The 24,643-nt window shown below is 47.5% G+C and overlaps 2 protein-coding genes across 2 annotated transcripts; both read right to left on the bottom strand.

The window, feature by feature from the left end:
- Positions 1–1,787: 1,787 nt before the first annotated feature.
- LOC149438180 (uncharacterized) lies at positions 1,788–8,697 on the bottom strand. The gene is made up of 3 exons (XM_089660119.1): positions 8,635–8,697; positions 8,220–8,543; positions 1,788–3,318 (listed from the first exon to the last, which is right to left on the bottom strand). Exons 2-3 carry the CDS (start codon positions 8,491–8,493, stop codon positions 1,991–1,993), a joined length of 1,602 nt encoding a protein of 533 aa, XP_089516245.1. The 5' UTR covers positions 8,494–8,543; positions 8,635–8,697; the 3' UTR covers positions 1,788–1,990.
- On the bottom strand, positions 3,415–6,609 carry LOC149438181 (uncharacterized). Its single transcript, XM_089660115.1, has 3 exons — positions 6,559–6,609; positions 5,987–6,193; positions 3,415–3,605 (listed from the first exon to the last, which is right to left on the bottom strand). Exons 1-3 carry the CDS (start codon positions 6,607–6,609, stop codon positions 3,453–3,455), a joined length of 411 nt encoding a protein of 136 aa, XP_089516241.1. The 3' UTR covers positions 3,415–3,452.
- Positions 8,698–24,643: the final 15,946 nt, after the last annotated feature.

Consider the following 24,643-nt stretch of genomic DNA (forward strand, 5'->3'; position numbering starts at 1 on the left):
GGGGCCTCTATGACACAGGTCTAGCAGAGCATCATTCCTAGTTGGGGCCTCTATGACACAGGTCCAGCAGAGCATGATTCCTAGTTGGGGCCTCTATGACACAGGTCCAGCAGAGCGCGATTCCTAGTTGGGGCCTCTATGACACAGGTCCAGCAGAGCGTGATTCCTAGTTGGGGCCTCTATGACACAGGTCCAGCAGAGCATCATTCCTAGTTGGGGCCTCTATGACCAGGTCCAGCAGAGCATCATTCCTAGTTGGGGCCTCTATGACCAAGTCCAGCAGAGCATGATTCCTAGTTGGGGCCTCTATGACACAGGTCCAGCAGAGCATCATTCCTAGTTGGGGCCTCTATGACACAGGTCCAGCAGAGCATCATTCCTAGTTGGAGCCTCTATGACACAGGTCCAGCAGAGCATCATTCCTAGTTGGGGCCTCTATGACACAGGTCCAGCAGAGCATCATTCCTAGTTGGAGCCTCTATGACACAGGTCCAGCAGAGCATCATTCCTAGTTGGGGCCTCTATGACACAGGTCCAGCAGAGCATCATTCCTAGTTGGGGCCTCTATGACCAGGTCCAGCAGAGCATCATTCCTAGTTGGAGCCTCTATGACACAGGAGAGCATCATTCCTACCTGGGGCCTCTATGACACAGGTCCAGCAGAGCATCATTCCTAGCTGGGGCCTCTATGACACAGGTCCAGCAGAGCATCATTCCTAGCTGGGGCCTCTATGACACAGGTCTAGCAGAGCATCATTCCTAGTTGGGGCCTCTATGACACAGGTCCAGCAGAGCGTGATTCCTAGTTGGGGCCTCTATGACACAGGTCCAGCAGAGCATCATTCCTAGTTGGGGCCTCTATGACCAGGTCCAGCAGAGCATCATTCCTAGTTGGGGCCTCTATGACACAGGTCCAGCAGAGCATCATTCCTAGTTGGGGCCTCTATGACCAAGTCCAGCAGAGCATCATTCCTAGTTGGGGCCTCTATGACCAGGTCCAGCAGAGCATCATTCCTAGTTGGGGCCTCTATGACACAGGTCCAGCAGAGAATCATTCCTAGTTGGGGCCTCTATGAACTGAACCATACAATTGTCCTGTAGTAGGTTTATACATTTTTATCCTTTAACTGTTCCTGCAGTCCCATTACTCCAGTCAGTTTCTGGGTAGTTACCATCCCCCATTATTATCTCTGTCCCCGCCCTTTCCATCTGTGGGGGGAGCTGAGTCTCCACCTCCTCATTAACACTGGGAGGCCTATAACAAACGCCAATGATGACCTTTGTAGTACCGCCCCCCATGTACAGCTCCACCCATAATACTTCAGCCTCATCACACTCTCCATCATCTAGGTCCTCTTTCTCACTCGCTGAGATCACTTCTCACATAGACAGACTCCACCCCTTTCCTATTCCAGACTCCAGCCCCTTTCCTATTCCAGACAGATTCCACCCCCTTTCCTATTTCCCCCGTCTCTCCGAAAGAGAACCTAGCCAGGAATATGAATGGCCCAGTCATGTGAGGAATGAAGCCAAGATTCAGCAATACCAATCCAATCCAATTCTCTTCATTCACCAAACCTTCCAACTCACCTATTGTGCTGGGCAGACTTCTGGCATTGGGGAACAAACACTTCCATTCACTGACACCTCCTTCATTGACACCTTGTTCATTCATTGACATCTCCATTCACTGACACCTTGTTCATTCATTGACACCTCCTTCATTCACTGACACCTTGTCCATTCACTGATACCTTCTTCATTCACTGACACCTTGTTCTCAGAGATTTTGTGTATTTTTTATTTGCATACAAATGGTACCAATTCCACTGGTTGTAACATGGGAACCTTCTTACCATCTGCCATAGCCCTCCCCCCATCTTTCCCCATTCCGCCCCCCAATAAGGACTGACCCCGGTCTGATCTGTCTACTACGATATAATCCCTGATGTTCAGGAAGACAGGACTTCAGTGAGGGACATTTCCCTCACTATGGACAGGAAAGTGGCTTCTCCCCCATGTGAGATCTCTGATGTTTGTAAAGATAGGACTTTGCTGAAAAACATTTCCCGCACTCAGGACAGGAATACGGCTTTTCCCCCGTGTGAGATCTCTGATGTGTGTGAAGATAGGATTTCTTTGAAAAACATTTTCCACACTCAGGACAGGAATATGGCTTCTCCCCCGTGTGAGATCTTTGATGTGAATGAAGATGGGACTTCTGTGAAAAACATTTCCTGCACTCAGGACAGGAATACGGCTTTTCCCCCGTGTGAGATCTCTGATGTGTGTGAAGACTGGAGTACTCTGAAAAACATTTTCCACACTCAGGACAGGAATATGGCTTCTCCCCCGTGTGAGATCTTTGATGTGTGTAAAGACTGCACGTCTCTGAAAAACATTTCCCGCACTCAGGACAGGAATACGGCTTCTCCCCCGTGTGAGATCTTTGATGTGAGTGAAGATGTGACTTCTGTGAAAAACATTTCCCGCACTCTGAACAGGAATACGGCTTCTCACCTGTGTGAGAGCTTTGATGTTTGTAAAGATAGGACTTAGCTGAAAAACATTTACCGCACTCAGGACAGGAATAAGGCTTTTCCCCCGTGTGAGTTCTCTGATGTGTGTGAAGACTGCGAGTATGTGAAAAACATTTCCCGCACTCAGGACAAGAATACGGCTTTTCGCCCGTGTGAGATCTTTGATGTGTGTGAAGATGGGAATTCTGTGAAAAACATTTCCCGCACTCAGGACAAGAATGTGTCTTCTCCCCCGTGTGAGACCTCTGATGTGAGTGCAGATAGGACTTTGCGGAAAAACATTTCCCGCACTCTAGACAGCAATATGGCTTCTCGCCCGTGTGAGACCTCTGATGTATGATAAGTGTTTGTTTTGTAGAAAAATCTTTCCCACAGTCAGGACAGGAATACGGCTTCTCCCCCGTGTGAGATCTTTTATGTGCATTAAGTTTAGATTCAGATTGGAAACATTTCCCGCACTCAGGACAGGAATTTGGCTTCGCCCCCGTGTGAGATCTTTCATGCCTATTAAGACTGGATTTATATTGGAAACATTTCCCGCACTCAGGACAGGAGAAGCTCTTCCCAGTTGGAAGGCCGGCCCGGTCCCGCACAGTCTGAGGTTCCTCAGGATACGAGGAATCCGATGGTCCATCTACACTGGGTGGTGCCGGATGGACATTGGAGGGAGCCGGGTTTTCTCCTGGACTATACTGTGTGATGTCCTCATCTTCTACTTTCCAGTCTGGAGACAAAGTGAGACAATCCTCGGAGGTTTTCCTCATCTCCCGGCCATGGACTAAAATAGAAAGAGGATTACTAGACAGGAGCTGATTGGTTCCCCCAAACCAGAAAGACAGAGAAAGATCCAATGAGAGGTTTATCATCTGGACCAATCAGTGAGCAGTATGGGTGGAGGAATGGATTTGGTGTTCATGACCCACCTGTGCTGATCTCTGTAGGAGTGTCCTCCTCTATAAATGTCCCCGTTATTCCATCCTCCTCCATAGACTGCTGATCATCCCTCACATACGCCTCTTCTTCTTCTGCTTTCACCTCAAATTCTATATCGATTGGATCTCCACTCTAAATCAAGAGAAGGAGAGGAAATATCAGAGTGAAAGTGGCTGGAAACCTGCAAAAAGCAAACAAAAATAGAAGATACAATGTAATAAAGAAGAAGAGCGCAAGCCATTGGTGTGTAGTGTGGCTGGTAGAAGAGCAGCCTGCCATCAGCAATCCTCTCCGCAATATTGAGGCCACGCCCCTTGATTGACAGCCTGTAGAATGAGATATATACAGGAGGAGGGAAGGAGGCATGTCTGCTGCTGCTCTGCACCTCGGGGGAGAGAGAGGGGGGAGGGGGGAGAGGGAGAGGGAGGAGAGAGGAGGGAGAGGGGAGAGAGGGAGAGAGGGGGGTGGAGAGAGAGGGGGGGGATGAAGAGAGGGGGGAGGATGAAGAGAGAGGGGGGAGATGGAGAGAGGGGGGGGGATGAAGAGAGAGGGGGGAGATGGAGAGAGGGGGGGATGAAGAGAGAGGGGGGAGAGAGAGAGGGGGGTGGGAGAGAGGGGAGAGAGAGAGGGGGGTGGGAGAGAGGGGAGAGAGAGAGGGGGGGGGGAGAGGGGAGAGAGAGGGGGGGGGAAGAGGGGAGAGAGAGGGGGGGGAGAGGGGAGAGAGAGGGGGGGGAGAGGGGAGAGAGAGGTGGGGGGGAGAGGGGAGAGAGAGAGTGGGGGAAGGGGAGAGAGAGAGAGTGGGGGAAGGGGAGAGAGAGAGGGAGGGGGAAGAGGGGAGAGAGAGGGAGGGGGAGAGAGAGAGGGGGGAGAGAGAGGGGGGAGAGAGAGGGGGGGAGGGAGGGGGAGAGGAGAGGGAGGGGAAGGAGAGATGGAGAGGAGTTGGAGAGAGGGGGAGGAGAGAGAGGGGGAGAGAGAGGGGGAGGGGGGAGAGAGAGGAGGAGAGAGGGGGAGAGGAGGAGAGGGGGAGGAGAGAGAGGGGGAGGGACACACAGAATTTCAAGCCAGCCATTGAGTCCCTGAAAGACAAGGCATGAGAACCTCCTACACCATCAGGAGACGGCTGTACCACCTTCAACCTCCGGGAAGAGTCTGGCTTAGAATCTTTGATAGAGTCATCACCCCAATCCTTCTTTATGACAGTGAAGATTGAGGGTCTTCTCACCTACCCAGACCAATCCAAATGGGACTTCAGCCCGTCACAAATATTCCATCTAGAATTCTGCAAGCACCTCCTCCACGTCCACCAGAGCACCTCCAACGGTGATTGCTGGTCAGAGTTGGGCAGAGTTCCTTTTCTTCTCGCAGTACAGAAGAGGGAGCTATCATACTGGGGCCATCTACAAAACAGCAGTTCTAACTTGTACCACCATAAGTCCCTACTGACCAATAATGACCAGTCAAAGCCATGTGGCCTGCAACAACTCGCCTTGTCCTCCCCAAACACCCAACAAACGTCTTGACAAAATCTCAAATAAAGACATAATGAAGGATTCCCCAAAACATATGTTGAGGAATGAAGAAATGAAAGAGCCAACTCCAAGAAACGGTTTACCAGTCACTACAGAGGGACTACAAACTGACCCTGTACCTGGAGGTGCTACAAGACCCCAAAGACAGACAGACCCTGAGCCGGTAGAGTGCCCACAGCCTGAAAATCCAATCAGGACGGCACAGACAGACCTACAAGTCCAGGGAGAGTAGACTGTGCCAGCAATGTCACCAGGGGGTCCTGGAGGATGAAGACCACTTTCTGCTGCAGTGTGAACAGGTAGTTCTGGAGGACAAGGACCACTTCCTGCTGCAATCTGACCGGGTGTCATGGAGGATGAGGACCACTTCCTGCTACAATGTGAGTACGGGGTCCTGGAGGACGAGGACTACTTCCTGCTACAATGTGAATAGGGGGTCCTGGAGGATGAGGACCACTTCCTGCTACAATGTGACCAGGGTAATCTGGAGGATGAGGACCGCTTCCTGCTACAATGTGAATAGGGGGTCCTGGAGGACAAGGACCTCTTCCTGCTACAGTGCCCCAAGTACTCATCAGTGAGGGACACTCACTTCCAGAGACTCTCCACTCTCATCCCGGACTTCACATCTATAGAAGAGAGGAGGAAACTTCAAATTCTACCGGGAGAAGAGAAGCCAATGGTGGAAATAGCTGCACCACATGTGACACCATGCCACAGACTGAGAGGGACTCAAAACGAAGGACTCAACTCAACATGGCCTACAACTGATTGAGGAGGCATTATTGAGAGATACACACCATGTGATTTAGGTTATAACTACATCATCTACTAAACTAAGCAAAACAAATTGTGTTTTTGGAATTTGGGTTCTCAGCCACTTCAATAATGCAAGAGCACAGAGAGAACGTCATCATGTAGGATCCAAACATTGTCTGGCATGGCTGAGTCCCTTTCATGGCCTAGATCCTCCATCAAACCAACCTTGTAATTGTGTGCATAGTTGTGGCTTTCCTGTGTGGAAGACCGGGAATACAGAGGACATCTCTCCGGTGGGCTTGATGGGTTCATCATGGAGTCCTCATAGAGATCCTTATGTTCTTCAGAACACTCCTTCATCACTCCATACTCCTCATCCTCCTCTTTATACTCTTCTTTAACATCAATATTATCATCCCCGAGGATTCCACTCTGAGAGATATAATAAAACATTCATTGTAACCAACATGCCGAGTATAAATCCCACCTACCAATAATTGTCATCATCTACCTGATGATGGTGAGGGATGGTGTGACCTTCCTGTGTGGAATCCCAGGAATACAGAGGACGGGGACATCTCTCTGGTGGGTTCCTGGTATTAGGTGGCTCCATCATATCCTTGTGTCCTTCTGAAAACTCCTCCATCACTCCATCCTCCTCATCCTCCTCTTTATACTCTTCTTTACCATCAATATTCTCATCCCCGAGGATTCCACTCTGAGAGATATAATAAAACATTCATTGTACCCAACATGCCGAGTATAAATCCCACCTACCAATAATTGTCATCATCTACCCCATTATCATCCCACGTGTGGACTACTGCAACTGCCTCCTCACCGGCCATCCCTCCTCACCGGCCATCCCTCCTCACCGGCCATCCCTCCTCACCGGCCATCCCTCCTCACCGGCCTCCCCTCCTCACCGGCCATCCCTCCTCACCGGCCATCCCTCCTCACCGGCCATCCCTCCTCACCGGCCATCCCCACTTCATTCTATCCTGAACTCAGCAGCCAAACTCATCCAACTCAGAAACTGCTCCGCTTCTGCCACCCTCCTCTGTCATTCCCTCCACTGGCCTTCATTCAGTGTCCTCCACCCCCCTATGTCATTCCCTCCACTGGCCTCCACTCAGTGTCCTCCACCCCCCTCTGTCATTCCCTCCACTGGCCTCCATTCAGTGTCCTCCACCCCCCTCTGTCATTCCCTCCACTGGCCTCCATTCAGTGTCCTCCACCCCCCTCTGTCATTCCCTCCACTGGCCTCCACTCAGTGTCCTCCACCCCCCTATGTCATTCCCTCCACTGGCCTCCACTCAGTGTCCTCCACCCCCCTCTGTCATTCCCTCCACTGGCCTCCATTCAGTGTCCTCCACCCCCCTCTCTCATTCCCTCCACTGGCCTCCATTCAGTGTCCTCCACCCCCCTCTGTCATTCCCTCCACTGGCCTCCATTCAGTGTCCTCCACCCCCCTCTGTCATTCCCTCCACTGGCCTCCACTCAGTGTCCTCCACCCCCCTCTGTCATTCCCTCCACTGGCCTCCATTCAGTGTCCTCCACCCCCCTCTGTCATTCCCTCCACTGGCCTCCACTCAGTGTCCACCCCCCCTCTGTCATTCCCTCCACTGGCTCCCGATTGCTCAACGCATTAAATTCAAACTACTAACACTGACATACAAAGCCATTCATAACTCCGCCCCAAACTACCTCACCGACCTGATACCCAAATACCACCCAACCCGTAATCTCCGCTCCTCACAAGCCCTCCTACTCTCTAGCTCCCTGGTCTCCTCCTCCCACGCCCGACTGCAGGACTTCCCCCATCCTCTGGAACTCCCTACCCCAATCCATCAGACTGTCACCTCCCCTCCACACCCGAAAACCCATCTCTTCAGGGAAGCCTACCCCACCCTCACCAAACAGCCGATCTCCTCCAATCCTCCTACCACTCCATCCCCCACAGCCACTTCCTCCTGTACCACTACCCTCTCCCTCCTAGATTGTAAGCTCCCAGGATCAGGGCCCTCGCACCCCTCGTGTATTGTATTGTTACTGTATTGTCTCATGTTCTGTCCCCACTATAATGTACAGCGCTGAGCAAACCTTCTGCCGCCATATAAATACTGTATAATAATAACCTACCTGATGATGGGGAGGGATGGTGTGACCTTCCTGTGTGGAATCCCAGGAATACAGAGGACGGGGACATCTCTCTGGTGGGTTACCATAACTGGATCCACCTACCTGATGATGGTGAGGGATGGTGTGACCTTCCTGTGTGGAATCCCGGGAATACAGAGGACGGGGACATCTCTCTGGTGGGTTCCCATGACTGGATCCATCTGTAGGAAACACACACACTGACTGAATCCATTGTTTCTATGTGTTTATCAGATGATGGGGGATCTAGGTGGATCCTCTGTACTGCTCTCTCCTTTACAATAAAGTCTCCTCTTACCCGGTGATGTGAGGGGCGGCTGATTGTCCATCATGACGTCCTTGTAGAGGTCCTTGTGTCCTCTCTGGTGGTCTTCCATCATGACGTCCTTGTAGAGGTCCTTGTGTCCTCTCTGGTGGTCTTCCATCATGACGTCCTTGTAGAGGTCCTTGTGTCCTCTCTGGTGGTCCTCCATCATGACATCCTTGTAGAGGTCCTTGTGTCCTCTCTGGTGGTCCTCCATCATGACGTCCTTGTAGAGATCCTTGTGTCCTCTCTGGTGGTCCTCCATCATGACGTCCTTGTAGAGGTCCTTGTGTCCTAAATATTGATGTGTATAATCTGCTGGAGATAAAAGATGTCACATGACTATGGAGGAAGAGGACGGACATGACGGGGGGTTACTGGGTGTAAAAAGAACATAACATCTTATTACCTCCTCTGCTGCTACTTCCTGCAATGTCTCCGATCTCATTCAGACGGCATGGCACAGCCAGTCTTTATACCACATCACTTCCTGTCTGTTCCTGACATCACTTCCTGTCTGTTCCTGACATCACTTCCTGTCTGTTCCTGACATCACTTCCAGTCTGTTCCTGACATCACTTCCTGTCTGTATTCCATAGAGAAGTCCTGTCTGGTTAGTAGAAATGAGATCACCATCTTGTGGAGTTCAGAGGAACTGCAGCCCCGAGAAATGTCCCCTAATAGCCATTCGTGCATTGTATTACCTTACAGAGATATCAGGGAGGAGCCAAAATAACTAATAAAAAGTAAGAAACAATAAACCAACTCTTATGTAACCAACTGTTTAAAAAATATATTTTACTGCAGATAGAAAAGTCTTATAAACACAGAACACAAGATAAAAACAAAGGGGTGGAGCCTGACTATGGCGGTTCAGGAGTGTGTGTAGCAAGCACTCTCCGTTAGCCTCCCCTCGTTTATCCTCCCCATGAGGCCCCGTAGATAGAGAGGCCAGCAGCATGGAGAGGGATCAGCAACTCACCCTCTGAAGAGAGTTCGCGGAGGTCCAGGGACGGTTGGGCTGCTGAGACCCAGGAGAGCGCCAGGGAGAAGAACCGAAAGGAGGACGCCTTGGGATTGTCCCCTGATGGCCGCCGGCGTCTGCGGAGGAGGTGTGGAGTTGTCGGGGAGACAGCCGGAGCCTGGATCCAGGAGAGTGCCGGGAGAAGGACGCCTCGTGGCTTCCCCTGCTGTCTCGCGGTGGCCTCGGAGGAGGAGTAGGGTTGCCAGGGAGACGCCAGTGAGACGGCTGAGGCATTGGAGCGGCGCTGACACGTGGGAAGCCGCAGAGGAGCTCTGGGAGCTCCGAGTGTCCGAGTGTGAGAGAGAGGTGCCCGACATCTGACATCTGAGCAAGTGGGTGAAGAGATGCTGGGTAAATATTGTATTGCCCCACAATATAATATATTACAATATTACAACATTTATAGTTGCCCACCATCGTCCTGTCTCCTCTATTCACCCACACCTCAACACTACCTATATACAATATCATATCAGCTCTGCAGTTCAATAGCTTTATATTATCACCTCCTCAAAACGGCTAAAACCTCCAACTTCCACATTACTCTTGTTTTTTCAATTATGTTTTCAACTCGTGTACCACCTTCAATTTAAGGAGCCATGTGATGAGAAGACAAGCCATATGAGGTATATGAGACCCTTAGGAATCCCTTCAAGAGGACATTAGAGGACACGATTACAGAGGAGGAACGCTCCTGGAGTGGAGTTCCAGCGAGGAGGGTGAGTGATGACCGCTGGTCTCCCTGCAGGTCCTCTTTAACACTCTATATACATTGGACTTGTATATCAGACTTATACACACATTGAGTTTCCGCACTAGATTCCTATGTGCCTATAATAAGACTTTGCATTAAAAATTTAATCTGAAGAAACAGGAGATTCCTAGGGCGGGTCTGAAGATTGGGAGGTGTAAGAGAACAGGAGTTCCTTGAAATAAAAGTAAAAAGTTCCAAAAACAACATGAAAGGTAAAAATACCAAAGGGAGTGGGACTAAGAACACCCAAACTGGTACGATTAAGAAGTATGTGTCACTAGGAAACGTTACCCCAGAAAGATCTCAAGGAATAAGTGAAAAAAGTGATTTGGAAATAAGCTTGGATAATAGCCCGAGACTCTCCCTGGGCCCAGTATATAATAGTCAATTGGAAGGCATTGAACCGAGAGAACTTGAAAGACATATGCAAATACCTAATAAAAAAGAAATGGCGGAAATGTTTAAAGGCTTGGAAAAATCAATTAAGCAAGAGATGGGGATGATCCGAGAAGACTTGGGACAATTATTAACTAGGGTGCAGGAAATAGAGGAGAAGGTTCAAGACCAAGATCAGGCCATCCCTAAATTAGAGAAGTGGATAATGGAAGATAGAAAAGAACAAAAGAGATTGCTTTATATGATGGAAGAACAACAAAATAGAGAAAGGAGAAATAATCTTAGAGTAAGAGGAGTCCCGGAACTGACACAGGGAGAAGATTTAAAAGAACTAACTGCCAAAATTTTGATCTCTATAATGGATAAATCGGATGAGGAGATGCTTAAATTGGATGAAGTATACAGGATTGGGAAGTATCAACAAGAAAAAGGGGTAGAAAAACCAAGGGATATAATTGTTAAACTTCATAACTACAGAGATAGAGAAGAAATATGGAAAAAGATTAAAGGAAGAACAAATATTACATACGAAGGAAAAAGTATCCAAATTTTTGCAGATTTAACAGCAGAGACTCTGAGAAGGAAGAGATCACTGAAACCCCTTCTAGAAGTGATGAAAAAACATAATGTGAAATACAGATGGGGCCGGGACACAAGTTTAATTGGGTGGAGGGATGGAACTACAGCTATATTGAGATTTCCGGAAGATATGGAAGAATTTTGTGATAAATTGGGTCTGCAGAGACAAGAGATTCCTGGATGGGATGTGGGGGAGGGAGTGCTGGACAGTGGTGGGTCAAGAAGGTGGCAGCTGGTCGAAAGAGGAAATAGAGAAACAATAGATAAGGGGGTACCGGGGAGGAGGGGGGGAAGGTGAGCGGTCATTGTCAGAGTCGAACCCTTATAGAGGGATCAGAGGTGGATAATGATCCGAGGGCACAGGAGGCCTGGGGGGGATGGGGAGAGGGGAGGTTGGGTAGGACGGAGATTTCAGAGGGGGAGGGATAGGGAGGATGGGGTTTTTAGGGGTAACACTCTGTATAATGGGCGAGAGAGAGATAGGAAAAGAGAGAAAGGATAAGACATGAAAGATGGAAGATCTCCGATTTATAACTTATAATGTAAAGGGATTGAATTGCCCTGGGAAGAGATTTAAATTATTTAAGGAGCTACAGTATAGGGAGGCTTCGGTGGTATTCCTGCAGGAGACACACCTAGAGATTAAGTCAAATATAAAGTTGTACTCTAGAAGTTACCCTACATGGTTCTATGCGGATTTGCCAATCAAGAGAGCTAAGGGAGTAGCAATAGGGTTTGAAAAAAATGTAAGGCTGGAGATAGATGAGAGAGAGGTTGATCCTGAGGGAAGATTTCTGTTTTTAAAGGGTAGATTACAAGAGCAAGAATGTACAATTGTAAATATCTACTGCCCAAATAAAAGACCAGAAGTTTTTCTGAAGGGTGTCCTGAGAAAACTGATGGCCTTTAAGAAAGGACGTTTGATAGTGGCAGGTGATCTGAATTTTTGTATGGACCCACAAATGGATACGACATCTTCTGTGCAAAGAGATGGAGGTAGAGCTCTGAGAATCCTGAAGAGGGTCATCCAGGAGTGTCAACTGGTGGATATTTGGAGAGTGATTAATGGAAAAGAGAGAGATTATACCTTCTTCTTCAAAGCACACGAGATGTACTCCAGATTGGATTATATATTAGTAGATCATCAGCTTATAGATCTGGTGGATAAAGTAGAAATTGAGGCGATGTCTTTTTCGGATCATGCCCCTGTTTCATTGAAAATGAGGTGGAGAAGACGTTTGACAGGAGGGATAGGTTGGAAGCTGAATGAGGCTCTCCTCCTGGATCAGGAAGTGGATCGAAAAATTAGAGAGGAGATTGAAAGATACTTTCGAGAGAATGAGACAGGGGAGGTATCGATGGCTACAGTGTGGGAGTCCCATAAGGCTTATATAAGAGGTATCCTGATTGCGTCCGGGGCAAAAAAGAAAAGGGAAAGAAGAGAAAAATTTACTGGGCTGTTAAAAGAAATAGCTGAGTTAGAGCAAATACATAAAAATAATAGATCAGAAAAGATAAAACAGAAGGTGATAAAAAAGAAAGGAGAACTAGAGCTATTGCTGGAGGAGGAGAAGAGAAGAGTCTTTAATAAAGTTGCAAGTGAGAGATATAAATGGGGAGATAAACCAGGAAAATATTTAATGAGAGTTTTGAGGAAAAAAAAAAATAGAAATTATATTGAGAAAATAAAAAACCCCAAGGGGGAAATGGTTTACTCTACTAAAGAGATCATCGAGGTGTTTAAAGAATATTACAGCAAGCTATATAATATCGCCTCCCAAGACCCAGTAAATATAAATGGAAATGAGAGAAGAGAGAAAAGAAGGGAATATTTAAAAAATGCAGGTTTACCGAAGTTAAAGTATGATCAACTGAATTCCCTTGACTTGGAAATTACACAGGAAGAAATAATAAGAGCATTAAAGGACACTCTGATGGGGAAAAGTCCGGGCCCAGATGGATATACAGTGAGATACTATAAAAAATACAGTGACCTGTTAATACACAAACTGAAGAGATATATGAACGCCCTGGGAGGAGAGATGGAGGTGAGAAGGGAATCTTTACAGGCCCATGTGGTGCTGATACAAAAGGAAGAGAAGGATCCCTCTCAGTGCTCTAGCTTTAGACCGATATCACTTTTGAATATAGACATCAAGCTATATGCTAAGGTCTTAGCAAATAGACTAAAAAATCTCATGCCAGAATGGATTCAGGGGGACCAGGTGGGTTTTGTCCCGGGGAGGGAGGGCAGAGATAATGGCCTAAGAACTCTGTTGCTTATCCAAAAAGCTAGAAAGGGGAAAACCCCGGTAATAGTACTTTCGATCGATGCTGAGAAGGCATTCGATAGAGTAGATTGGAGTTTTATGATGGATACCCTGGAAACTCTAGGAATAGGAGTAAGAATGAGAGAATGGATAGGAAAGCTGTATAGAGAGCCCTCAGCGATAGTAATGGTTAATGGAGAGAGGTCGGAACCTATCAGAATGTCAAATGGAACTAGACAGGGTTGTCCATTATCTCCATTGTTGTATATATTGGCATTGGAACCATTATTGGCAACTATTAGGAAGAACTTAGATATAAAAGGAGTGCAGATTGGGGAAGTTGAACATAAAGTAGCTGCCTATGCGGATGATCTTTTGTTTTATGTGGGAAATCCTAGGATAACACTCCCAATTCTAATGAAGAGCTTAAAAGAGTACGGGGAGTTATCAAACTTGAAAATTAATCCAACCAAAACTGAGATCTTGAATGTAAACCTTTCAAATAGTGAAATAGAAAAAATACAAAAAGAATTCCCCTTTATATGGAAAAATAAAGAGATAAAGTATTTGGGAGTGAAACTTTCTGCCTCATATATAAACCTGTATAAATTAAATTATATCCCACTCTTAAATGAGATTAAGAAGGAACTAAGGAGATTCGAAGGAGGTAACCCATCCTGGTTAGGCCGTATAAACCTGATAAAAATGATAATTGTACCAAAAATCCTCTATAAATTTCAGATGATTCCAATCAAAATTCCGGAGGCCTTTTTTAAAGTAATAAAAAAGATGTTAACAAAATATATATGGAAAAATAAAAAACCCAGAATATCATATGACTTGTTAAATAGAAATAAAGAGAGAGGAGGCCTGGGAGTGCCAGATATTAAAAGGTACTATAAAGCAGTAGTTTTAGCGAGAATTTATGATTGGACACATAATTATGAGGGGAAAAAGTGGGTTCAGATTGAGAATGAACTAAGCGGAGTTACCCTGAAGAGAACTATATGGGCACCAGCACAACATAGAGGGTTAAAAGATACCACGAGTGTTTTTACATGAAATGTTTTTAATGTTTGGGACAAATTGCATAAAATTATGAAATGGGATTTTAACTCACAACTAATACCACTGAGGAATACGGATTATTTTCCCCCAGGCAAGGAGGAAAGTATAGGGAAATGGATTAGAAAAGAAGATATCCAACTGAGAGACATAATGGATGGACAGGAATTGAGAACACTTGGTGATTTGAAAGGGGATAAAAGGGAACTTTTTATCAAAATAGATGAATGGAAATATTATCAATTAAAACATTTTGTCAGTAACCTCCCAAGACCGTTCAGATCGAGAGAGGATTGGAACGGCTTTGAGAGGTTGTTAGAAACACGAGGTGACGGGAGGCGAGGCACCGCAAAAAATTTATAAAATCCTCACTGAGTTAGACACTTACACAAAACCAATGTATATAGGTAAATGGGAAAGAGATTTGGGAATAGAGATTGACGAGAATAAGCAAAGAAAAATATACAGATTAATACACGAGAATATAAGTATGAGAGAGGTGGAGGTAAATTACAAGTGTTTAACGAGATGGCACATCACACCGAACATTGAGTATAAGATATGTGGGGAAAATTCACTAGAGTGCTGGAGGGGATGTGGAAAAATAGGCACCTTATATCATATATGGTGGGAGTGCCCAAATATTCAAGGTTTCTGGGAGATGATCGTTCAATTAATTGAGAATATCACTGGGATAAAGATAGGATTGAACCCAGCAGTATGTCTCCTACATAGTACAGAGCTATCAGTAAATAACTACAAGGATTCGGGTATGTGGTGCTATCTAAATGCGGCGAAGGGGTTGATACCTAAGTTTTGGCATAGACCAGAGGTGCCGAAGATAGAGGATTGGATGGAAAGAACTAATCAGATTTATAAGATGGAGAGACTGTGCTATATGCAGGAAGACAGGATGGGGTTGTTCTATAAGAGGTGGAGAACATGGGAAGAATTCATGGTGAAATATATGAAGTAATTACGTGAGAAAGATAGAAGGATTCGTACCCTATATTCGTGTATGAAGAGGGATAACAGAATTATGCAGAGTGGGTGGGTTTATTTTGAGGGAGGGAGGGTTTTTTTTTTTTGTTTTTTTTTTAGGCGGGGGGAAATTAGATAGTTTGGGGGTGGTAATTGGGAATAAAGATCGATAGAAATGTTATTAAAGGTATGCAAATTTGTTTGTATGAGAACAATGATGAAATGTGCAATATATATGGAAAATAAATAAAAAAAAAAAAAACAAGATAAAAACAAAGGTATACAGAATAAAACAGAGACCCCCAAAATCAGACAGACTACCCAGAATGTCCCGTCCTTCATATCAGAGAGAGAGACAGACTACCCAGAATGTCCCGTCCTTCATATCAGAGAGAGACAGACTACCCAGAATGTCCCGTCCTTCATATCAGAGAGAGAGACAGACTACCCAGAATGTCCCGTCCTTCATATCAGAGAGAGAGAGACTACCCTGAATATCCCGTCCTTCATATCAGAGAGAGACAGACGACCCAGAATCTCCCGTCCTTCATATCAGAGAGAGACAGACGACCCAGAATCTCCCGTCCTTCATATCAGAGAGAGACAGACGACCCAAAATCTCCCGTCCTTCATATCAGAGAGAGAGACAGACTACCCAGAATGTCCCATCCTTCATATCAGAGAGAGAGAGACTACCCAGAATGTCCCGTCCTTCATATCAGAGAGAGAGACAGACTACCCAGAATGTCCCGTCCTTCATATCAGAGAGAGACAGACGACCCAGAATGTCCCGTCCTTCATATCAGAGAGAGAGACAGACTACCCAGAATGTCCCGTCCTTCATATCAGAGAACGAGACAGACTACCCAGAATGTCCCGTCCTTCATATCAGAGAGAGAGACAGACTACCCAGAATGTCCCGTCCTTCATATCAGAGAGAGAGACAGACTACCCAGAATGTCCCGTCCTTCATATCAGAGAGAGAGACAGACTACCCAGAATGTCCCGTCCTTCATATCAGAGAGAGACAGACTACCCAGAATGTCCCGTCCTTCATATCAGAGAACGAGACAGACTACCCAGAATGTCCCGTCCTTCATATCAGAGAGAGACAGACTACCCAGAATGTCCCGTCCTTCATATCAGAGAGAGAGACAGACGACCCAGAATGTCCCGTCCTTCATATCAGAGAGAGAGAGAGACTACCCAGAATGTCCCGTCCTTCATACCAGAGAGAGAGACAGACTACCCAGAATGTCCCATCCTTCCTATCAGAGAGAGAGACAGAATACCCAGAATGTCCCGTCCTTCATATCAGAGAGAGAGACAGACTACCCAGAATGTCCCGTCCTTCATATCAGAGAGGCAGACTACCCAGAATGTCCCGTCCTTCATATCAGAGACAGACAGACTACCCAGAATGTCCCGTCCTTCATATCAGAGAGAGAGACAGACTACCCAGAATGTCCCGTCCTTCCTATAAGAGAGAGACAGACGACCCAGAATGTCCCGTCCTTCATATCAGAGAGAGAGACAGACGACCCAGAATGTCCCGTCCTTCATATCAGAGAGAGAGACAGACTTCCCAGAATGTCCCGTCCTTCATATCAGATAGAGAGACAGACTACCCAGAATGTCCCGTCCTTCATATCAGAGAGAGACAGACTACCCAGAATGTCCCGTCCTTCATATCAGAGAACGAGACAGACTACCCAGAATGTCCCGTCCTTCATATCAGAGAGAGAGACAGACTACCCAGAATGTCCCGTCCTTCATATCAGAGAGAGAGACAGACTACCCAGAATGTCCCGTCCTTCATATCAGAGAGAGAGACAGACTACCCAGAATGTCCCGTCCTTCATATCAGAGAGAGACAGACTACCCAGAATGTCCCGTCCTTCATATCAGAGAGAGAGACAGACGACCCAGAATGTCCCGTCCTTCATATCAGAGAGAGAGAGAGACTACCCAGAATGTCCCGTCCTTCATACCAGAGAGAGAGACAGACTACCCAGAATGTCCCGTCCTTCCTATCAGAGAGAGAGACAGACTACCCAGAATGTCCCGTCCTTCATATCAGAGAGAGACAGACTACCCAGAATGTCCCGTCCTTCATATCAGAGAGAGAGACAGACTACCCAGAATGTCCCGTCCTTCATATCAGAGAGGCAGACTACCCAGAATGTCCCGTCCTTCCTATCAGAGAGAGAGACAGACTACCCAGAATGTCCCGTCCTTCATATCAGAGAGAGACAGACTACCCAGAATGTCCCGTCCTTCATATCAGAGAGAGACAGACGACCCAGAATGTCCCATCCTTCATATCAGAGAGAGAGACAGACTACCCAGAATGTCCCGTCCTTCATATCAGAGAGAGAGACAGACTACCCAGAATGTCCCGTCCTTCATATCAGAGAGAGAGACAGACTACCCAGAATATCCCGTCCTTCATATCAGAGAGAGAGACAGACTACCCAGAATGTCCCGTCCTTCATATCAGAGAACGAGACAGACTACCCAGAATGTCACGTCCTTCATATCAGAGAGAGACAGACTACCCAGAATGTCCCGTCCTTCATATCAGAGACAGACAGACTACCCAGAATGTCCCGTCCTTCATATCAGAGAGAGACAGACTACCCAGAATGTCCCGTCCTTCATATCAGAGAGAGACAGACTACCCAGAATGTCCCGTCCTTCATATCAGAGACAGACAGACTACCCAGAATGTCCCGTCCTTCATATCAGAGAGAGACAGACGACCCAGAATGTCCCATCCTTCATATCAGAGAGAGAGACAGACTACCCAGAATGTCCCGTCCTTCCAATCAGAGAGAGACAGACGACCCAGAATGTCCCGTCCTTCATATCAGAGAGAGAGACAGACGACCCAGAATGTCCCGTCCTTCATATCAGAGAGAGACAGACTACCCAGAATGTCCCGTCCTTCATATCAGAGAGAGATAGACTACCCAGAATGTCCCGTCCTTCATATCAGAGAGAGAGACAGACTACCCAGAATGGCCCGTCCTTCATATCAGAGAACGAGACAGACTACCCAGAATGTCCCGTCCTTCAAATCAGAGAGAGACAGACTACCCAGAATGTCCCGTCCTTCAAATCAGAGAGAGACAGACTACCCAGAATGTCCCATCCTTCATATCAGAGAGAGACAGACTACCCAGAATGTCCCGTCCTTCATATCAGAGAGAGAGACAGACGACCCAGAATGTCCCGTCCTTCATATCAGAGAGAGACAGACTACCCAGAATGTCCCGTCCTTCATATCAGAGAGAGACAGACTACCCAGAATGTCCCGTCCTTCATATCAGAGAGAGACAGACTACCCAGAATGTCCCGTCCTTCATATCAGAGAGAGAGACAGACTACCCAGAATGTCCCGTCCTTCATATCAGAGAGAGAGACAGACGACCCAGAATGTCCCGTCCTTCATATCAGAGAGAGAGAGAGAGAGAGACTACCCAGAATGTCCCGTCCTTCATACCAGCGAGAGAGACAGACTACCCAGAATGTCCCGTCCTTCCTATCAGAGAGAGAGACAGACTACCCAGAATGTCCCATCCTTCATATCAGAGAGAGACAGACTACCCAGAATGTCCCGTCCTTCATATCAGAGAGAGACAGACGACCCAGAATGTCCCGTCCCACATATCAGAGAGACAGACTACCCAGAATGTACCGTCCTTCATATCAGAGAGAGACAGACTACCCAGAATGTCCCGTCCTTCATATCAGAAAGAGACAGACTACCCAGAATGTCCCGTCCTTCATATCAGAGAGAGAGACAGACTACCCAGAATGTCCCGTCCTTCATATCAGAGAGAGACAGACGACCCAGAATGTCCCGTCCTTCATATCAGAGAGAGAGACAGACTACCCAGAATGTCCCGTCCTTCATATCAGAGAGAGACAGACGACCCAGAATGTCCCGTCCTTCATATCAGAGAGAGACAGACGACCCAGAATGTCCCGTCCTTCATATCAGAGAGAGACAGACGACCCAGAATGTCCCGTCCTTCATATCAGAGAGAGACAGACGACCCAGAATGTCCCGTCCTTCATATCAGAGAGAGACAGAAGACCCAGAATGTCCCGTCCTTCATATCAGAGAGAGAGAGAGACTACCCAGAATGTCCCTTCCTTCATATCAGAGAGAGACAGACTACCCAGAATGTCCCGTCCTTCATATCAGAGAGAGAGAGAGACTACCCAGAATGTCCCGTCTTTCATATCAGAGAGAGACAGACTACCCGGAATGTCCCGTCCTTCATATCAGAGAGGCAGACTACCCAGAATGTCCCGTCCTTCATATCAGAGAGAGACAGACTACCCAGAATGTCCCGTCCTTCATATCAGAGAGAGAGACAGACTACCCAGAATGTCCCGTCCTTCATATCAGAGAGAGACAGACTACCCAGAATGTCCCGTCCTTCATATCAGAGAGAGAGACAGACTACCCAGAATGTCCCGTCCTTCATATCAGAGAGAGACAGACGACCCAGAATGTCCCGTCCTTCATATCAGAGAGAGAGACAGACGACCCAGAATGTCCCGTCCTTCATATCAGAGAGAGACAGACGACCCAGAATGTCCCGTCCTTCATATCAGAGAGAGACAGACGACCCAGAATGTCCCGTCCTTCATATCAGAGAGAGACAGACGACCCAGAATGTCCCGTCCTTCATATCAGAGAGAGACAGACGACCCAGAATGTCCCGTCCTTCATATCAGAGAGAGACAGACTACCCAGAATGTCCCGTCCTTCATATCAGAGAGAGAGAGAGACGACCCAGAATGTCCCGTCCTTCTTATCAGAGAGAGACAGACGACCCAGAATGTCCCGTCCTTCATATCAGAGAGAGACAGACTACCCAGAATGTCCCGTCCTTCATATCAGAGAGAGAGACAGACTACCCAGAATGTCCCGTCCTTCATATCAGAGAGAGACAGACTACCCAGAAAGTCCCATCCTTCATATCAGAGAGAGAGACAGACTACCCAGAATGTCCCGTCCTTCATATCAGAGAGAGACAGACTACCCAGAATGTCCCGTCCTTCATATCAGGGAGAGAGACAGACTACCCAGAATGCCCCATCCTTCATATCAGAGAGAGACAGACTACCCAGAATGCCCCATCCTTCATGACAGAGAGAGAGACTACCCAGAGTGTCCCGTCCTTCATATCAGAGACCGAGACAGACTACCCATAATTTCCCGTTTTTCATATCAGAGAGAGAGACAGACTACCCAGAATGTCCCGTCCTTCATATCAGAGAGAGAGAGACAGACTACCCAGAATGTCCCGTCCTTCATATCAGAGAGAGAGAGACTACCCAGAATGTCCCATCCTTCATATCAGAGAGAGAGACAGACGACCCAGAATGTCCCGTCCTTCATATCAGAGAGAGACAGACGACCCAGAATGTTCCGTCCTTCATATCAGAGAGAGACAGACTACCCAGAATGTCCCGTCCTTCATATCAGAGAGAGACAGATGACCCAGAATGTCCCGTCCTTCATATCAGAGAGAGACAGACTACCCAGAATGTCCCGTCCTTCATATCAGATAGAGAGACAGACTACCCAGAATGTCCCGTCCTTCATATCAGAGAGAGACAGACTACCCAGAATGTCCCGTCCTTCATATCAGAGAGAGACAGACTACCCAGAATGTCCCGTCCTTCATATCAGAGAACGAGACAGACTACCCAGAATGTCCCGTCCTTCATATCAGAGAGAGAGACAGACTACCCAGAATGTCCCGTCCTTCATATCAGAGAGAGAGACAGACTACCCAGAATGTCCCGTCCTTCATATCAGAGAGAGAGACAGACTACCCAGAATGTCCCGTCCTTCATATCAGAGAGAGACAGACTACCCAGAATGTCCCGTCCTTCATATCAGAGAGAGAGACAGACGACCCAGAATGTCCCGTCCTTCATATCAGAGAGAGAGAGAGACTACCCAGAATGTCCCGTCCTTCATACCAGAGAGAGAGACAGACTACCCAGAATGTCCCGTCCTTCCTATCAGAGAGAGAGACAGACTACCCAGAATGTCCCGTCCTTCATATCAGAGAGAGACAGACTACCCAGAATGTCCCGTCCTTCATATCAGAGAGAGACAGACTACCCAGAATGTCCCGTCCTTCATATCAGAGAGAGAGACAGACGACCCAGAATGTCCCGTCCTTCATATCAGAGAGAGAGAGAGACTACCCAGAATGTCCCGTCCTTCATACCAGAGAGAGAGACAGACTACCCAGAATGTCCCGTCCTTCCTATCAGAGAGAGAGACAGACTACCCAGAATGTCCCGTCCTTCATATCAGAGAGAGACAGACTACCCAGAATGTCCCGTCCTTCATATCAGAGAGAGACAGACGACCCAGAATGTCCCATCCTTCATATCAGAGAGAGAGACAGACTACCCAGAATGTCCCGTCCTTCATATCAGAGAGAGAGACAGATTACCCAGAATGTCCCGTCCTTCATATCAGAGAGAGAGACAGACTACCCAGAATGTCCCGTCCTTCATATCAGATAGAGACAGACTACCCAGAATGTCCCGTCCTTCATATCAGAGAACGAGACAGACTACCCAGAATGTCACGTCCTTCATATCAGAGAGAGACAGACTACCCAGAATGTCCCGTCCTTCATATCAGAGACAGACAGACTACCCAGAATGTCCTGTCCTTCATATCAGAGAGAGACAGACTACCCAGAATGTCCCGTCCTTCATATCAGAGAGAGACAGACTACCCAGAATGTCCCGTCCTTCATATCAGAGAGAGACAGACTACCCAGAATGTCCCGTCCTTCATATCAGAGACAGACAGACTACCCAGAATGTCCCGTCCTTCATATCAGAGAGAGACAGACTACCCAGAATGTCCCGTCCTTCATATCAGAGAGAGAGACAGACTACCCGGAATGTCCCGTCCTTCCAATCAGAGAGAGACAGACGACCCAGAATGTCCCGTCCTTCATATCAGAGAGAGAGACAGACGACCCAGAATGTCCCGTCCTTCATATCAGAGAGAGACAGACTACCCAGAATGTCCCGTCCTTCATATCAGAGAGAGACAGACTACCCAGAATGTCCCGTCCTTCATATCAGAGAGAGAGACAGACTACCCAGAATGTCCCGTCCTTCATATCAGAGAGAGAGACAGACGACCCAGAATGTCCCGTCCTTCATATCAGAGAGAGAGAGAGAGAGAGAGACTACCCAGAATGTCCCGTCCTTCATACCAGCGAGAGAGACAGACTACCCAGAATGTCCCGTCCTTCCTATCAGAGAGAGAGACAGACTACCCAGAATGTCCCGTCCTTCATATCAGAGAGAGACAGACTACCCAGAATGTCCCGTCCCACATATCAGAGAGACAGACTACCCAGAATGTACCGTCCTTCATATCAGAGAGAGACAGACTACCCAGAATGTCCCGTCCTTCATATCAGAAAGAGACAGACTACCCAGAATGTCCCGTCCTTCATATCAGAGAGAGAGACAGACTACCCAGAATGTCCCGTCCTTCATATCAGAGAGAGACAGACGACCCAGAATGTCCCGTCCTTCATATCAGAGAGAGAGACAGACGACCCAGAATGTCCCGTCCTTCATATCAGAGAGAGACAGACGACCCAGAATGTCCCGTCCTTCATATCAGAGAGAGACAGACGACCCAGAATGTCCCGTCCTTCATATCAGAGAGAGACAGACGACCCAGAATGTCCCGTCCTTCATATCAGAGAGAGACAGACGACCCAGAATGTCCCGTCCTTCATATCAGAGAGAGACAGAAGACCCAGAATGTCCCGTCCTTCATATCAGAGAGAGAGAGAGACTACCCAGAATGTCCCTTCCTTCATATCAGAGAGAGACAGACTACCCAGAATGTCCCGTCCTTCATATCAGAGAGAGAGAGAGACTACCCAGAATGTCCCGTCTTTCATATCAGAGAGAGACAGACTACCCGGAATGTCCCGTCCTTCATATCAGAGAGAGACAGACTACCCAGAATGTCCCGTCCTTCATATCAGAGAGAGAGACAGACTACCCAGAATGTCCCGTCCTTCATATCAGAGAGAGACAGACTACCCAGAATGTCCCGTCCTTCATATCAGAGAGAGAGACAGACTACCCAGAATGTCCCGTCCTTCATATCAGAGAGAGACAGACGACCCAGAATGTCCCGTCCTTCATATCAGAGAGAGAGACAGACTACCCAGAATGTCCCGTCCTTCATATCAGAGAGAGACAGACGACCCAGAATGTCCCGTCCTTCATATCAGAGAGAGACAGACGACCCAGAATGTCCCGTCCTTCATATCAGAGAGAGACAGACGACCCAGAATGTCCCGTCCTTCATATCAGAGAGAGACAGACGACCCAGAATGTCCCGTCCTTCATATCAGAGAGAGACAGACTACCCAGAATGTCCCGTCCTTCATATCAGAGAGAGAGAGAGACGACCCAGAATGTCCCGTCCTTCATATCAGAGAGAGACAGACGACCCAGAATGTCCCATCCTTCATATCAGAGAGAGACAGACTACCCAGAATGTCCCGTCCTTCATATCAGAGAGAGACAGACTACCCAGAAAGTCCCATCCTTCATATCAGAGAGAGAGAGACAGACTACCCAGAATGTCCCGTCCTTCATATCAGAGAGAGACAGACTACCCAGAATGTCCCGTCCTTCATATCAGGGAGAGAGACAGACTACCCAGAATGCCCCATCCTTCATATCAGAGAGAGACAGACTACCCAGAATGCCCCATCCTTCATGACAGAGAGAGAGACTACCCAGAGTGTCCCGTCCTTCATATCAGAGACCGAGACAGACTACCCATAATTTCCCGTTTTTCATATCAGAGAGAGAGACAGACTACCCAGAATGTCCCGTCCTTCATATCAGAGAGAGAGAGACAGACTACCCAGAATGTCCCGTCCTTCATATCAGAGAGAGAGAGACTACCCAGAATGTCCCATCCTTCATATCAGAGAGAGAGACAGACGACCCAGAATGTCCCGTCCTTCATATCAGAGAGAGACAGACGACCCAGAATCTTCCGTCCTTCATATCAGAGAGAGACAGACTACCCAGAATGTCCCGTCCTTCATATCAGGGAGAGAGACAGACTACCCAGAATGCCCCGTCCTTCATATCAGAGAGAGACAGACTACCCAGAATGTCCCGTCCTTCATATCAGAGAGAGACAGACGACCCAGAATGTCCCGTCCTTCTTATCAGAGAGAGAGACAGACGACCCAGAATGTCCCGTCCTTCATATCAGAGAGAGAGAGACGACCCAGAATGT

The sequence above is a fragment of the Staurois parvus genome, unplaced genomic scaffold (assembly GCF_062004578.1).
Source record: "Staurois parvus isolate SC_StPar_1 unplaced genomic scaffold, SC_StPar_1.0 ptg001207l, whole genome shotgun sequence".
NCBI lineage: Eukaryota > Metazoa > Chordata > Amphibia > Anura > Ranidae > Staurois > Staurois parvus.

Coding starts and splice junctions, on each gene's coding strand:
- LOC149438181 (XM_089660115.1), bottom strand. CDS start 6,609: ATGGCCGGTGAGGAGGCAGTTGCAGTAGTCCACACGTGGGATGATAAT. Junction 6,194..6,558: donor ACACGTGGGATGATAATGGG/GTAGATGATGAC, acceptor TATATCTCTCAG/AGTGGAATCCTCGGGGATGA. Junction 3,606..5,986: donor ACTATGCACACAATTACAAG/GTTGGTTTGATG, acceptor CTCTTGATTTAG/AGTGGAGATCCAATCGATAT.
- LOC149438180 (XM_089660119.1), bottom strand. CDS start 8,493: ATGATGGAGGACCACCAGAGAGGACACAAGGATCTCTACAAGGACGTC. Junction 3,319..8,219: donor GCCGCCCCTCACATCACCGG/GTAAGAGGAGAC, acceptor TTTCTATTTTAG/TCCATGGCCGGGAGATGAGG.